Source organism: Miniopterus schreibersii (genome assembly GCF_964146895.1).
Source record: "Miniopterus schreibersii genome assembly, chromosome: 6".
NCBI classification, from domain to species: domain Eukaryota; kingdom Metazoa; phylum Chordata; class Mammalia; order Chiroptera; family Miniopteridae; genus Miniopterus; species Miniopterus schreibersii.
Genome location: NC_138107.1, coordinates 86150356 through 86167522, shown reverse-complemented (window position 1 = coordinate 86167522; position 17167 = coordinate 86150356). Strand labels below are relative to the sequence as shown.

The following is a 17167-nucleotide window of genomic DNA, read 5'->3' as shown; positions in this document are numbered from 1 at the left end:
ATGCCCCCTCACAGCCTCACCTCCTCCAATGCCAGACTTTCTGTGCCAGAGGGAAAGGAAAGAGAGCCACATGAAATCTTAAAAAAGAGGATCAGTGGCTGCAGTGAAAGCAGTGGGTCTCGGCACTTGCTGTGAACACTCTTGGTCATGACTTAAACCACGGGAGAAAGGCAGGTGATGACCAAGTAAGATGACATGAAAAAAGAACCCAAATTCTACCTTCTGGGTTGAAGGCAGGGAGGGAGCGGTTCTGGGCTACACCATCTGGTGAAAGTAGAGTTCCTGGTCAGCTGGGTTCTGGATTGAGCCAAGTGGGAACTCTTTCCAGGTCAACTTCCTGAAGATGGGCTTGGGGGAGAAAGCAAGTTGGCAACTGGGAGGTGGGGTGGGAGGTAGGGGCAGGAGCCTAAGCTGTTAACTTACACATCACTAGATTAGAAGAGCAGGCGCAATGGAGAAAGTGTGGGAATGAGGTGGGTGGAGCCCACATCAAGGTGCTGGAGTGTTAAAGGCTAGTTTGGACACTAGACTCTAGAATGTGGTCCATTTTCTCTAAATACATGGCCTGTGATGTCCAGAGCTTGCAGGGTACACCAGAGATTTGCAGAAAATACAACAAAATGCTAATTTTGGTTGGGTTAGGGTGGTGAGATTTTAAAATTTTTAAAAATATTTAAAATATTCTTATTTTTCTGTTACATACTGCTTTTAAAAGGGGATAATTAACATAAAAAAGTGGACATCTAATGATCCTAGATGGTACAACAGGATAAATTCTGTCACAATGTTGTATAAGATTAGCAAATGCTGCGTTTACCTGACTCGTGTAGCCTGAGGGAGCTTGAGTGATGGGTAGGCTGGAGTCAGCTGCCCTGCCTCCGTCAGGCCTGCGTTCTGTGCTGCGGTTCCAGGTCATCGCTTACGGCTGTACACAAGGGCACTCTGCTGACAGGGTCCATGGGGACAGAGCTCCTGTGAAAGAAGGGGGGGGCGCCTTTTTCTTTACCCAACAGCACTACCAGCAACAAAGCCAGGTACCTGCCACCTTTTCCTAAGTTGCACCAAGGCAATGGACAGGGCGGCTCTGTGCTTTCTGTCAACTGGGACATCTCAGAATTTCTATTTCTTCTACTAACATCACTTTGACCCTTTTTCTTGTGAAATAATGAGCCTGGCTTTATTTTGGTGAAGGTGTATCTGCCCTCCTGGACTGGGTGGCATTATAAAGCTTCTTCACAGTAGCACCATAGCCCTATGATTGTCTGTAATCCCCAGGTTTTTCCCTGGAATTGGGGTGGGAACAGATGGGGTTTCAGGTCACATGCTTGAAACGCTCTAGGTTGATTAAGGGCTATGAGTGCTGGGAAGACCCTCATCTAACCCCTTAATCTATTCCTGTGGCTCCACAAATCAGCTTTCAAATCTCTCCCTTGTCCCAGAGTGGCTCCTTCACGAAGTTCTCCTCCAACTTTAACGTGCACAAGAATCATCTGGGAAGCTGGTTAAAATGAGATTCTGATTCATTAAGTTTGAAGTGGGCTTCCAGGTGAGGCCGAGGCTGCCCACCTGCGCACCACCCTTGGTTTACCAGGGCTCTAGGGCCTTTCACACACCTATGGCAGAGGTGGAAAAGGAATTGTTTCCCAAAAGCAATCTATTTACTGGAGGAAAAGGGTCCTTCCTCCAGTGGGGGCCAATGCTTCTCAGAGGACTGTGGACTCATGTCGGGGCATCCAAGAACACTAATGTAGCAGGCACCGAAGTTTGGCTTTCTAGGCAAGAGACTTCCAGAGGCACATCTGATGCTCCTGGCTTTACAAGAGAGGATGAGGCAGGGGAAAGGGGGGAAGAGAGTATTCTGTTCATGAGACTGAGGTCATGGGGTCTGCGGAGTGCTGAGGATTCCTAAGGGGTGCTCGCCTGAAGACTGCAAGAGGGGAAAAGTCCAGGTGCTTCGTGTCCCTGAAGTGTAATTTTAAAATAACCTCAATTGGCTTCTTGTGCATTTGGAAGTCTTTCTATAGGGCACTGCCACCTGGTAGAGTGTGGATCTCAAGATCGGCTCTTAGAACTAATTTTAAAAGCTTATTTGAAGAGTTAATGTGTTAAGTTGATTTTGTTCTACAGGATGGGGGTAAAAGTAGGTTTACAGTTGTGAGTACACAAGTTTATTCTTGTATTATTTATTGTCGTATTATTTTCCATACAAACGTAAACCTACTCTTGCCCCACCTCTGTGTGTGTTCTATGAGAAGTGTCATAACAACATACCATGTTATTTTGGGATGGTAGGATAAAGAATCACCAAACAGAATGTGCCATGTTGTAACAATGCATGTTACAGGCTTTATCTTGTTTAATCCTAAAACCACCCCATGAGGTATTATCATGATTATCTGCATTTTACAGATAATGAAACCAAGATTTAGAGAAGTGTAGTAATTTGCCCCCAAATCAATATTCAATGGTAAAACTGAGATTCAAACACAGAAATCTCGATACTAAAATTCATGCTAACAATTGTTATACTTTTTTATTGAAACAAGTGTAGGCATATTACTACTAGAATAAAATATTCACATTCAGAAACTTCTAAATCTTCAAGGATATACAAAAGCAGACAGAACATTAATATTAACTAAACTGCAGACTTTCTTAGATTTTACCTAGTGTTCCTTCCTGTTTCCAGATCACACTGGGGATAAGGCTTCACATTGAGTCATTTCTCCTTAGTCTTCTGATCCTGTTTTTTAGTCTTGCCTTGTTTTTCATGACCTCCACAGCTTTGAGGAGCACTGGCCAGGTATTTTGTAGAATTCCCTTAAACTTGTGTTGGCCTGATGCTTTTCTCACGGTAAGACTGGGTGTTTTTTTAGGAAGAAACCTACAGAAGTGAAGTACCCTTCTCATCACATCACATTAGGAGTACATGTTCTCAACATGACTTATCAGGGTGTTAACCCTGATTACCTGGCTGAGGTAGTACTTTCCTGGTTTCCCCACTGTACAGTTACTTTTTCACCTGGTCCAAACCTACTCTTTGGAACAAGTCACAGTGCAGCACGTACTCACAGTATGGGACTAAGCTCCACCTGGACCGAACAGTATGTACATAAGAAATTTGGAAAGACCCCAAGTGATTTTAAAGGTTGAGAATCACTGACCGAAGTCAATTATTATTCTATTCCTCTTTGTCAGTGGGAAGGTTCTGGGAAAGATTTTTCTCCCTGATAAAGAGTGTTACACTAGGGGGAAGTTTTTCTTTATTTTCTCTGCTGGCAAGTGGAGTCTTCCTTTCCTTGCTTGGGCTGCTGCTGTGAGTATAATACCTTGGAGCAGCAGCCAATGTCTTGTGATCATGAGGCAATAAGCCAGGAATGAAAAGCCAACATGATTAGTATGGCAGAGTAGAAGCAGGTTGAACCACCTGGAACTATCTGTCCCCAGACTTCTTGTCATATTAGACAATTAAGCTTTATTGTTTAAATAACTCTTTGCTCGTGTTCTGTTACTTGAAGTTAAAAGCATTTCTGATACAGGTGCGCCATCCATCTTTTAAATTTAATTAAAAAAAAAATCTATTGATTTCAGAGAGAGGAAGGGAGAGAGAGAGAGAAACATCAATGATGAGAGAGTCATTGATTGGCTGCCTCCTGCATGTCCCCGATTGGGGATCGAGCCTGCAACCTGGGCATGCGCCGCTGTGACTGAGAATCCAACAGCGATCTCCTGGATCCTAGGTCTATGCTCAACCACTGAGCCACACCCGGCCGGGACCCATCCATCTTTTAAAAAACTATCTAGCCTTTACATCTAGGATGTAATAGATACTTAATTATTTTTGAATGAGTAAGTGAACAAATTAATGAACTAAAGAAACTATTATAATAACAGAATATCAATGTAACTAATGCCAGTATATTTGCAATTAGATTCTGTACTTTCATTTCTTTTCTCAAACAAATACAAAAGTTGTATACATTCTGCCAATGGAGAAAAATTAGTATAACCACTTGATAGTGGCAACATTTTTTGATGTATGTTTATCAAGGTCAAATTGAGGTTTAATGAAATGTATGTTGATTGAAGTTTTAGGACTGATTTATTAATTAACCAAAATATCTCAAGTGTGGTTGAGGCAAACAATGGAATACCTACTGTGTAGCAATGAGAATGGAAAAACTCCAGTTGGCCCTTGAACAATGAGGGTGATTAGGGTCACCAACCCTTGTGCAGACAAAAATCCATGTATAACTTCTGACTCTTCCAAGACTTAACAACTAATAGCCTACTGTTGACTGGAAGCCTTACCAATAACATAAAGAGTTAACATGTATTTTGTAAGTTATATGTATTATATACTGTATTCTTACAATAAAGTATGTTAAAGAAAATATTATGAAAATCTTACAGAAAGTACATTTACAGTATTTATTAAAAAAATTCATGTATAAGTGGACTTGCACAGTTCAAACCCGTGTTGTTCACGGTCAACTGTGTAATGTCATGCAACCGCACAGACAACTCTCACAAATACAGTGCTGAGTAACAGATGCCAGATACAAATACATCCTGCATGATTCCATTGGTATAAAGTTAATAAAGAACCAAAACTATGCTGTTCAAAGTCAGCACAGCATTTACCCTTTTTGGGGGTGTTTCTATCAAAGGGCTCTGGGATGGTGGTAATTATCTTTTTCTTGATCTGGGTGCTGGTTATAGAAGTGTGTTATTTGTGGAAATCCTGAAATTTGCACATTTATGACTTGTGTACTTTCTGTATGTGTTAAACTTTGACTAAAAACTTCCCTGAAGTTTCAAGTTGAAACAAAACCAACCATACCCACACTACAAAAACTCACGATTGTTAATAGGAACAAGAAAAATAAGCATCTAGGGCTAGACTGATAATTAAAAGTAATATTCCATTATATTCCTAAGTCATTAAATTGGCATAAAAAAGATCGGAAAACCACTTATATTTTAATAAAGGACAATGAAAGTCAAATTACAGCCAACTGGTAAAGCTTTTAAATTCTAGGGTACACATATTAAAAAACATACAACAGAACAAGAAAATCTGTTCTGGGGCTTTTTCTGAACAAATGATACCCCAGTCTTTCCCGCAGCATCTTCTCAGCAGTTCTCTAACCTGTCACATAAGATGCTAAATGGTGACAGTCTCTGACATCTGTTACTTTTAATTCCTAAGTGGTCAATAGCTAATGTTTTTACTTCTGGGTAAGAGAAAAAGCATTCTGGTCCATTAGTTCACCTACTCGCTCCTGGAGGACATTAACCAACTCTGCTATGACAAAGACATGTGTGTCGTCAATGTCTTGAATGATGAACTTCTTCCCTAGGGCATTGGACTCATCCAAGTACAGCAGAAACTGCTTCATGGCAGGGTCACTGTAGAGATAAACAGATGATGATGAGAAACCTTACTGTCAAATTATACCAGAACCTGAGTGATTAGAATTTTGAGCATGTAGAATTTTTAGGTTAATTTAAAGAGTCCTAAACTCTCACTCCCACTCTGTCTTAAGTGTTAATGATTTATAGATGTAGTTTCATCTTAGAACTGTTAGTGCAACTTTAAGAGAAAGAGGCCAATGATAACATTTAAAAAGAGTAATTTGTCATCGACAGTGAAAAAGTAATGTTCAAAGCTTTGTAGTTAATAGAGCCTAGAATCACAGCCTCTGTAACTGCTTCTGGCTGGCTGAGTAATCAAGTCAACAGCAGACAGACCACCAGTAGAAACTCAAACTGAATTTCATGTGCGTGGGGACCCCACGTACCCGAGAGACTCAGAGACAGAATGGTAAAATGAGGAATATCTGACATCCTTAGCGAAGAAATGAGGTAAAGTGCCTGAGGCTTCAGAAGGGAACAGACGTTCACTAATTAGATGTTTTCCCTGCTCTATAGGTCAGAAAAGGTCATTTCTGGTGATAATTTTTATTATGGGCAAGGCCCCTAATTTAAATTCTTGTAGGTAATTAGCAGGGGCAGAAGTTTCTCTTGAGCCCACAGGGTCTCAACTGCCTTTAGCTCAAAATACTCTACATACCACAGAGGCACATCTTGGGGTGATTTATTCTGAACGCCTACAAATGCTATCCTTGCTACTTTAGCCATGTCTGTTACACTTGCATTACATATTATGTAATAGTTTTCTTTAAACTGCCTTCAAAACAACTTTTAAGTCTCACTTCACCTAGTACAAATCACCGGTCACCTTGATGTGTTTATTTTTTTCCCAAATAAATTAAACTTGTCACATAAAAACTACTTTTGTGTTCTAATTCCTCCCCTGCAAAATGTACGTTCTCCTACCAATCATCTTGAACACCAGTGGTATCCCCATACCTGGGAAACACTGCTAACTGACAAATGAGATGACTTAAGGTAACAGGTTAGTGAAATATAAAAACTACTACTAATATCAATGGCCTCCATTAAACTTTTTGAAAGAAAATGGAAAGCAGTCAATTTGAGATTGAATTCTGAAGCATGTACCTGAAATATAATTTGTAATAATTAAAAAAGACACTCAAAAGTTTAAGGGACATTTTGTTATGAAATGTTGAAGGCTTGGAATATTTTGCCTGAATACAGGGCTATTCTATTTACACATGAAGGGTTGCTGGGAGAGCCTGCTGGCAAGGAAAAACCCAAAACCAAGTGCCCATATGTACAGTAGTTGGTTCAAGTCCTGTGATCAGGGCTAGTGAGCGGGAAAAAATGTCTTTGCCCTGGAAATGTGAAGAGCAGGTATCAATCAATCTGCTGCTAAAAACCCTTAGTACAGCCCCTATAACATATGATTCTAAAAAGTATACCAGAATATTGTAGTTAGCTGTAAATCAGACCATAAAGTTATTAGTGTGTTGGATAAAGTTGTCAGCACTGTCTACAGTTAATGATAAACTATCCTTCCTGATGATAATTAGCTAACAGATATAATTATGTAAAAACTATTTCTCCATAAATTCTGTGTCCTGAGAATAGAATGTTTTAGAAAATTGTTATTGAATGTGAAATGGCTTTGTTCACTTACATTTGTTTCCCTCTTAATAAGCCTCTTCCAAAATGTTTTCTGAATTTGAGTTTTATCCAGCCCGAGATACGGGTGCCTAAGTTAGGGGCCAGCATTCTGTAGGCGCTCAGTAAGTACCTGCTACATGAATGGGGTCTCGAGAGAAAAAAGGGCCACCACAGGGGATAAGTTAACCAGAACAGGTCCCAGTTATCAGAATGACATATAATAGGTTTTACTGTTACAAAGACACAAGACTCTGAAGAGAGTACTAAACTCAGAAAGCCTAACCCCAAGCCCCAGCTCAGCCAGTCAAAATATGTATAATGATATAAAAATCACTAAACAGCTCCAGGTCTTGGGCTCCTAAAGAAGCAAGACAGAGACAGTGCCATGCTTATGTGGCAGGATGGCTAGATTAGAGAATATCTAAAGCACCTTGCTCACTGCAGATACTCAAATGAGGAGCAATTCAAACACCAAGAGTATTTGGGTGTGTGGGAGGATCTAGGCAGAGAGGTTCACATTACCTAGTTCTATCCCTATTAACAGATTTACTGTTTCCGTTACAAAAATATTAATCTGTGAATATATATGTTAATCTAAGACTATATTTGTACATTAAAAGAAAAACACCTTAACACAATATTATACTTAGATTTGTGTTGGAGAGACTGTCTACATAAGGCTTAGTAGCTTGGGCTCTGGAGCCAAAAATACCAAGGTTTAAAATCCCAGGTTAGTAGCTGTGTTAGCCTGAGCAAGCTGTGCCTCAATTTCTGCATAGATAAAATGAGGTTAGCACCTATATGTCATAGTGTTGTGAGTACCAACAATATTATCAAATGCTTAGTACAGTATCTGATAAACACTCAGTGTTATTTATTAAAGGAATTCAGCCCTTTTCATTTATCATTTATTACACAATATCATTGTCTCGTATCACTTAAAATGTTCTCACATATTTTAATAGCTATATTACTTGACTATAAAACTATGTCATAATCAACACTATGTTTTAAGAGCACATTCAGCTACCTACATTTTTATCTATAGTTCTGATCACTTCCTTAGTAAGCTTCTAGAAATGAAATTATTGTGGGATTTAGACTCAATTCTGTTAAAATTCATTCAGTAAACAAATATTTACTAAGCACCTTCTACATATATCTTAGGCATTGTTCTGAGTTCCCCAGGAAACTTTAGTGACTACGGCTCTACAAAGCAGCAAAGGCTCACAAGATACATAAACAATGCGAAAGAACAGAACAGTTGGATTGGTTTTGGCCTTCGTTATTTGCTTTTCATATATAATACAGGTTTAGAAGCCAAACCCATAAGGATGAGTCTTGTCTAATAATACCTATTACTCCAGATTCTTTGCTGTTATGCTGTAACCTGGCTGGAATTTGCATCTCTGCACCCAATCTTCCCTGCTGAAGCAATGGCCGAACCAAGTGTGTCAGCTGTCACACCCAGGGTCTGCTCTAGCACCTGAAACTGGACAGACATTTGTTGGGCATATGCTGCTTGCTTTGATATTGCTGTGGTTGGCTAGACTTGGGAAAATGCTTGGTGTGAGGCTAGCAGTTGATAGTGTTGGAATCCAACAAAGAAGACATTTTCACCAATCTCATTCTCTTACAGTTTGAGTCTTGGCCAGAACTCAAGTATCGACATTGCTGAACCAAGATCCCCCCACTGGTATAACACCTGGTGCCCTTCTCCCTGCCAGTGCCAAAAATTCTAGTCAGTCCCTGATGGTTTCAGAACAGCAGCTCTGTAAAGAGAGCTAATCTAACAAATATGCTGCCTCTGACCAAAACTTGGTGGAAATAATGCCAATTACATCAGTTCAACAGAGACATTGAAATCTGGCAACAAAATCTGTCCCATTTGTTATCTAAGTAAGAAAAATGAAGTTGGAGAAGCTGAAAAATGTGATTCAGTCATATTTTAAAACAAAAGAATTTTATAAAACTCAAGTATCAAAACTACTAACCATTCTATAAGCACGCCTTTCAAGACGTTGACCATCTTTTCCTCAGTCAGAAGATGCAGATCACCTTAAAAAATGCTAATGAAAGGAATAAGGGTGACAAAAAATTCAAAAGCATCAACATTAATACACTTTGGAGATTAACCTCTGAAATGAGGCAGAATATGAAAAAATAGTAAACATTTAAGTCTATGAAAGACACAGAGCTAACAATAAGAAAACATATATTCTGATCTTTAATAAAATGACAATCAGTCTGTTGTAATAATGTATAAAGCTTACTTGCAAACAAATTCTACACAGTCAATCCTAATAAAAGCAAAGGGCTTAACTACACCAGTGTGTCCAACCCAGTTTTTAAAACATTAGTTAAAAGATTTCCGTTTCCACCCAGGAGTATGATGAAAAATAAGATCCCGGGAGGCAGGAGTCACAGCATGGTAGCTCCGAAAGGGGCCTTAAAAGTTATATATTGAGTCCTACCATCTCGTGTGACCGATGAGCTACAGCCTTCGAAGAGATTAAGCGGCAGCTCCCCACCCCCCCAAAGGGTACAAGCCAGGTCTCCAGACTTGTGTTCATTTACCAAATAAATGACATTCCCCAAAGATTCACGCGAAAAGGAAAAAACCCACCCTGTGCACGCCAACCTAACCCTTCAGCTTCTCCGCCTGGTTGCGCGGCAACGTCTCCCCAGAGGAAGTTCGAGGTTTGATTACAGCGGGCCAGCCGCCCGGCGCCGTCAGCAAGGGCCCGGAGGGGCTGCGGGACACCGCCCTGCACCCCAGCACCCGGAGGACAGGCTTCTGGGTCTCTTCGCCCCCTCCTCTCTTTCCTCGGGACCCCTCCAACTTCCACGCACCCCACTTCGCCCTCTCGCTCGGGGAGCGGACGCCACTTACCTCCACCCACACACCCGGCAGCGCGGCAACGTCACCCACAGAGTACGCAGCGTATTATGTCATCGCGTCGACGACGCCCTCGTGGGTGGGGGGCGGGGCGCGGGCTCCGCCGAGGGGGCGGGGCGGGGAGCGCTGGGGGCGGGGTCACGTGCCGCCCGCCGCTGGGTGGAGGGCACCGGCGGGACCCAGTGGAGGAAGGTGGTCTCCTCGCTGACCCGGTGCTCGGTGAGCGGCTGCGGGCAGCCGAGTCCACGTCCCGGCAGGTGGGAAGGGGAACACGGGCTCGTGGGGGCGCGCGAGGGCGTCAGTGAGGGCAAAGCGAAGACTGGGCGGGCGGCGACGAGGCTCGGCTGGGGAGCGGCCGGGGCGCCCCCGCGTGGACGGGCGGTCCTCGACTGACCCTCCGCCGGGCGCGAGGGCCTCTTTCCCGATCGTCGCCCTTCTCTGGTTCGTCTCCGAGACCCGGAGAACACCTGGGGTACCGTCCGCTGAGGCGCGGTAGCGACGGAGCGCAGACGGCGAGGACGGAACAGTTTCCATTCCAATGGGAACCTTGGCGACCCCAGAGCCTAGCGCTGACTGGGAGGTTGAACAGATTGAATGCCGACAGGTCTCTCAGCCCCGCAGTGGTCATTTTCACGCGACAGACCCCGGAAGGTTCTCAAATGAGTTCCTTCCCCAGATTCGGGTCTGTGATCCAGCCGAGCCCTCGCTTTGTTTTTACCGGTGGAGACAGGCGGTTCGCGCTTTCTGTTCCTTGGGCTAAACTGTACTTCCCCGGTTGAGCGCACGCTGCTTTTTAGTGTGTTGACGTAAGGTTTACGTACCCAGCCCTTCCATTTATTTCCCTTTTCCTACCCCGCAAATCTGTTCCCTCCCGCTGGCTTCCTTGCTGTGGGCGCCTTCGCGCTCTTTAACCTGCCGCTTCGAGTTCCTCCCCGGGCCCTGATTTTTGTTTTGTTCTCACGATCCTCCTGGGCCGCCTCAGCGCCCCAGCGCGCCGACCCTCGCGCCCCCGATGCCGCCGGCGGGGCCCTGCGACGACTCCAGTGCCGGCCCTCACACGGCTGCGGGGGGCGGGGGAGCGGCGCGGCGGAAGGAAAAGGTGTTACCTCTTAAAAATTCCGAGTCCAAGGATGGGAGAAAAGTGAAACATGAGTTTGGAGGGTTTGTAGCCAAATATTTAAGAAAACTAGATAAATTCAGGATCCAGTTCAGTTCATAGGTGAAAAATAAAACTTTAAGACAATTAATTGAATTAGAGTCTAATATTCACAACTGTGTACTATAGAGTCTATTGAAACACAATTTCTCCCTTTGAAATCACCCTCAAGGTTTAGTAAAGAGCCAAGTTAAAGCCCCTATATTTGCTGTATTACGTCCAGTTTCAATTTGGCCTGGTCATTTGCACAAATACAATAAGAACAGCAATTGGTTATGTAGGCTTTTTCAAATCTGCTTTGCTGGGATCTCATTATTGAGCGTTAGCCCCTCAGAGCAAAGAAGAGCCACTCAGTTGCCATCAGGATTGCCTGCAGTACTTACAGACTTGGGTGGATTCCTAAAGTTCTTGAGGTCCCCAAAATGCCTTGAGGTTCCTTTCTTGCCATCTCTCAGGAAGGCACCCTTTGCCCCTTACCTGGAAAGGTTGCCATGAACCACGTGACCAAGCAGGGTACCAAACTTTTTGGCGACATCCAGAGCCAGGCATGTCTCTCTCAGACTTGGCATTCCAGTCAGTCCTGGTTAGTAAAAACACAGTTGGAAACTGGTCTTACTGAATTCATGCAAAGAAACATTGCCGTGACTCACTCATTAAGAATTGCCAAATTCTGGCGGGATCAGGCAGGGAGAAAGATATAATTTACCAGATTGTTTTTAAAAAATAAGTGTCTTCATTTCTGAAAAGCGAGAGGAAAATTCTTGTTCTTTTGACAGAGTGGAAAAGAACCATATTCTAACTCTGTATTAGCTTACTTTTGATTTTTAAATTCATTATTCAGCTTACTTATAATTTCAAGATTTCTCTTCACAAGCCATTTTACAACGTACACAAACCCTCTTACCCATTTTGAAATAACCAGCTTTAGAACTTTTTTCCTTCAAAATATTTTTCTATATCTTATACCTTCTATCACCAAAAACCACACAATTTCTTTCCAATTAATTGAAATTCTTAACTCTTGGAAACCTTAATTTTTAGTGACCACTAAAAAAAGTAAGCAGTTAGTATCCTTCAGATTGGCGAGTACATTTCATAACTTAGAAATATAGGCTCCTCTATTGGCAAAACACACACTTTTTAGAAACATATTTCTAATAAAGTTTATTAACAGTTTCAAGTGTATTTTCTAGCTTTTCTGTAATAAAAGGCCAAAAGTAGGTGAACTTAAGACTTGTCTAGCAATCAATGTTTAACTGCTGAAATGAGTTCATTGATCTGCTCAAATGAATAGGGTTTTTTCTTTCAATAAGGATTACCTCTCAGAAACTTGCATTTTAAAATATGGCCCAGATAAAGAGTTTTTTGAAGATCAGGTATCTGTATCTCAAAATTTCCCTGGGAGTCTGCTAGCTGCTAGCACCCTGGCTTTTAAATGCTCACCTGTGCCTGCACAGTACGGCAGTCTGCAGAGAGAGAGGGGGAGGAAGGGAGAGAGAGAACCTTATGGCTGGAGGAAAAGCTGCATGGAGGAAGGAGAACACAGTCCTGTCCTTCAAGCCAAGGTGGCGAGGACGACTGGCTTACCAGTGATGAAACAGTCACAGTAAGAACAATCTGGGTCAGGGCACCAAATATGTTGGCGGCGGCGGAAACAGCACTGGGTGTTAGACTGGTGGGGTGAGACTGGACCTGGGTTCAGCAACCTTGGTACTTGAGTTCTGGCTCGGAAAGAATTCAGAGCCAAGACCCAAACTGTAAAATAACACTTATTTATAAAATCACAGAGCTAGAAGAAATGGGCTTAGGAAACAAGTTATGGAGGAAAAGGAAGGTGCCCCTTGGAGCTTGGGAGTGAGGAAGCTAATGGTAACTCACCTGGGTGGGGGGGAGACAAAGGTGTAGGCATCCTCTGGGAGAGAGTGTGTGCTGGGTCCTCTGTCCTAAGGGTTTTAAAGATGGAGATTTTAGGGGTGGTCCCAGGGTAAGATCTCAATAGAATATTCAGCAGCTCTCCAGGTGTACCCTTTCAGGGTCTAGGTCTGCACCGATTGATTTAGTTGACACCAGGGCAGGGGGTCATTAGTCAATGCAGCTGGTCCTGAGGTCAGCTGTGGGGTCGCTTGCTGGTCTGGTTTTTGCTGCTTTTCTGGACCTCGAGTTGAAATACAACTGAGGCCTAGATGTTATCTCTGGGGAGGAAAGATCATGGGGTACAAACCCTTTGACCAGCAATATGCTAAGGGAGGAAAGGTCACCCTGGGGGCGAGGTCCCACCCTACAGTTATCCTTTGCTAGGTACCCAGGGCTTTCCACCCTGGTGACCTCCTCTACCTGGCCCATAGCCCTTGCTCTGCTCATGTCTGTCTAACCACCTCCCACAGAACTAGTTCTCATCTTTCACCCTCACTTCAAAACCTGGTTTTCTTCCTGTTTCTCCAAATCACTGGGATTTAAAAGCTCCATTCATTCAACATTTTTGTGTACCGAACATATGCCGGACACTAGTCTAGATGCTGGGGTTACAGTGGTAAACAAGAAACTAATTATAGTGAGGGGAGAGAGACTGAAATCAGTTAACAAGAAGGTTTCAGGTGGTGGTGATGTAACAGATTGACTAGAGGAGCTACTTTGGTTAGATGGTGTCAGAAATGGCCTTTAGAGCCCCCAGATTGTATAACTTTGGTGGGCTCTGGGGAGGAATCAGCTTTCCTGACAAAATGATTGTAATATTTATCAGGAAGAGTAAACTGACATAATAGCTAAGAAAAGTTTGAGACAGAGGAGTAATGCTATCCCAAAATATATAAAACTATAGCATTTAAAACTGTGTGATAGTAGTACAAGAAGAGAGAGATCAATGGAAAAGAGCAGACAGCCAGAAACAAAACAAAACAGAAACGTGTTTGTATGTACATGTGTATGTATACATACACAGATTTATAAGGTGAAGGAAAGACTACAAATCAATTCAATAAACAAAAAAGAAAAATGGTCTTCAGTTCAGGAAGACTTCTGAATAAAGAAAATACTTCTATACATCACCAATAACTAACTTTGAATTTTAGTAATAACAAAAGGTATAACAGTATTCAAAGCTAAAGTTATCTGGAAATAAACCTAAAGCTGTATAATTCTTTAGGGAAAAAATTATAATGCTCTATTGAAGCACATAAAATAAAAACCAAGTAAATGGAGAGATACACAATATTCATGGTTGGGAAGACTCCATATCATAAAGATGTCAGTTTTTCCCAATTTTACAAATTCAGTGCAATGCCAGTTGCTATATTTTTTTTATGGAACTTCATGTGCTGAACCTAAAATATATACGCAAAGGCAAATAACTAAGCCAGTTTTGAAGAAAAAGTCTTTTCCTTCCAGATATCAAAACTTAATATTAAGCTATATTAATTAAGATACTGTCTTAATTACTGGTAGTGGCTCAGGGATAAAAAAAGTAGATTCAGACAGAATAGAGAGCCTAGAAACACACTCACATACATGTGGGAGCTTAGCATACCACAAAGTGGTGCACAAGGCAAGGGAAAAAGCCTAGTCAATAAATGACGCTGATATGTGGTATCAATATAGAATAAAGACAAAATTAGATTCCTACTTCACATCATTCACAACAAAGACCTAAATGTGAAAGACACATTTGTAAACTATTTAGAAAAAGATGTAGGAGGTTCTGTTGTCTCTAGAAAATATATGTATTTTTTGTTTCATTGTGGATAAATACACAGAACATAAAAGTTACCATTTTAGCCACTTTTAGAGGTACAGTTCAGTGGTAATTTATGTCATTGTGTAGCCCATCACTACTGTCTACCTCCAGGGTTTTTCTTTCTGGGAAGGATTTGTTAAGTTACAAAAAGCACCACTGGATGCTATTGCATTACTCCAAATGAAAGATGATGGTTACTTGGGCTAGATTGGTAACAGTGAAGGTGGAGAAAAGTGGGTGGATTTGGGATGTGTTTTGGCAGAGAACAGGAACTGTGCATAACTTGGATGGGGTGAGGGGAAAACAAGGAATCAAGGGCAGCATGTAGGTTTTTTGCTTGAGCTGTGAGATAAATCATTTACCATTTATCATCAAAAACTACTTACCATTTGGTGGTGATGGGGAGGATGAGTGGAGGAAGAATTTGGGGAGAAAAAAGAAAGAATTCTGTTTTGGACAGTTTGAAAGGCCTGTTGGACAGCCAAGTGGAAGTGTTTCAGTAGCTGTTGGGTAGATGGGTCTGGAAAGATTGTGGCTGGTGGTACAACTTTGGGATCACTAACATATAGATCTTTAAAACTGATTTATTAGGATTAGATTCAGCTGCTTTACACAGAAAATAGATAATGGCTTAACTATGCATTGATTCCATAGGTAAGCAGGCCATGGCTGGTACGGAGCAGCTCCGTGAGTATCAGGGACTTGGACTCCTCTGTCTTGCTGTTCTGCCAACTTAGCATGTTGCCTTATGGCAGAGATGGGCTTTAATTCCATCTACCACCTGCTCTAGCAAGAGGGGAGGTTGAAAAAAGGCACATACTCTTCTTTTTAAGGACATTTCTCAGAAGTCACACATGACATATCCACTGAGGGAGAGGTTGCAGTAAGTTACAGGATTATCAGAAACTGATAGAGACCTTAATTACTTGAACTTAATATGCATACAGAGTTAAAATCAGCTTAGCCTAAAGATGATTGTCCTGAAGGAAAAGGGACTAGATAATTTCCTCCCTTTAGACTACAGACGTAGCCTGGAAACTTGCTTATACCAGGAGGGTGGAAGAGTGGAAATTGGGACTCTAATTCTATACCACTTAGGGTTGTAGGGTTTGAATTCACATTGTCTTCATAATGCTGGGACATACAAGTTGAAAAATTCATACATTTGTAATACCTGTTTTACTTTGGCCAAGAAAATTTGAAATGCTATAGCCCAGAGCACATAGCATTCCCACAAGAATTACTTCCACTGAAGATGAGCTCTCAAATATTACAAAGCACATAAGCAATCCATGAAGGATAGCCAGCCTAATCATTAGAAATAGTGGTTCAACAGACTTTAAGTATGTTTAAAGTGTAGAGCAAGATTTAGAGACCACATGTACCAGTTTTTTTGCTGCATTTGTAAACTATACCAAAGCCTAGTAGCTTAAACAGCCATTTATTATTGCTTACAAGTCTGTGGGTTGAATTTGGGATTTGTAGGCTTAGCTATAGGCTAGTCAGTCTGAGATGGCCTCACATGCCCAGCAATTGGTACCAGCTGTTAGTTGGTACTGGTGGCTGGGCTGATGGGGATATTGGGCAACATTGCTCTTGTCATCCAGCAGACTAAGCTGGGTGTTTATGGTGGTGGCCACAGGGTTCCCAAGAGCAGCGAATACAGAAGCCTCAGTGTGCAAGGGCTTCTCAGGTCTTGGCTTGCATCGTGTTTCTATTGTCTTATGGATGAAGTCAATTGTAAGGCCAGTCCAGAGTCAGTATGGGGGGGAGGGGTCACTACCAAAGAACATGGAAATAGAAAAAGGAATAACTTGTGGCCATTTTTAAAAAATCTGCTATACTTTAAGCCAAAGCCGAATAGTGTGTAAAAAGAGCAAGCAAGTGTGAAAGTGAGCTGATTGGAAATTTTAGAAATAACAAAAAGTTATTGAAATACTCAGTGGATAGATTGAATGGGAAGCTAAATACAGCCAAATAAAGATTGGTCAATTGGAAGATAGATTTAGGGAAACAATCCGTAATGCATGTCAGAGAGAGAGAGAAAAAGGAAGAAAATACAGAAGTTGAGATTAGAAGAGGAGGGACGAATAAGAAAGTCTGACATCTGTTGGGAGTACCAGAGGGAAAACAGAATGAGGTTCTACGTGACAGTTATTAAGAATATTGCAGGATTCAAGAAAGATACAAGCTCTGAGATTAAAGGAGCACACCAGATCCTGAGCAGGATATATAAAAACAAACCCATACCCAGACATAAAGTAGAGAAGCGTAAGAACATCAGAAGCAAAGAGATCTTTAAATTGCCAGGTGGAAGACAGTAATCATG

General features: G+C 41.9%; 2 protein-coding genes across 6 annotated transcripts in view; one reads left to right on the top strand and one right to left on the bottom strand.

Annotated features, from left to right (window-relative positions):
- Positions 1-4417: 4417 nt before the first annotated feature.
- Positions 4418-9987, bottom strand: GTF2H5 (general transcription factor IIH subunit 5). 4 transcript variants are annotated; one of them, XM_081140723.1, is made up of 3 exons: positions 9947-9987; positions 9048-9122; positions 4418-5412 (listed from the first exon to the last, which is right to left on the bottom strand). In XM_081140723.1, exons 2-3 carry the CDS (start codon positions 9080-9082, stop codon positions 5232-5234), a joined length of 216 nt encoding a protein of 71 aa, XP_080996849.1. In that variant the 5' UTR covers positions 9083-9122; positions 9947-9987; the 3' UTR covers positions 4418-5231. The 4 variants fall into 4 exon arrangements, with proteins under 4 accessions (XP_080996849.1, XP_080996851.1, XP_080996852.1 ...); XM_081140725.1 differs by having other exon boundaries at positions 9048-9111; XM_081140726.1 differs by lacking the exon at positions 9947-9987 and adding an exon at positions 9680-9901 and having other exon boundaries at positions 9048-9111.
- A 78-nt stretch (positions 9988-10065) lies between these two features.
- The window catches only part of SERAC1 (serine active site containing 1), a 36926-nt gene continuing 29824 nt past the window's right edge, over positions 10066-17167 (top strand). Inside the window, exon 1 of one of the 2 annotated variants that reach the window (XM_081140720.1) lies at positions 10066-10209. The gene's annotated coding sequence lies outside the window, so the exon portion shown is untranslated. The remainder of the gene's footprint in view (positions 10210-17167) is intronic. The other variant, XM_081140721.1, reaches the window with a different exon arrangement.

Excerpts from the sequence above, each read along its gene's own strand:
- GTF2H5 (XM_081140723.1), bottom strand. The coding sequence starts at position 9,082 with ATGGTCAACGTCTTGAAAGGCGTGCTTATAGAATG. Across the intron at positions 5,413-9,047 it reads AAAGGCGTGCTTATAGAATG|TGACCCTGCCATGAAGCAGT; the intron begins GTTAGTAGTTTT and ends TTATCTCTACAG.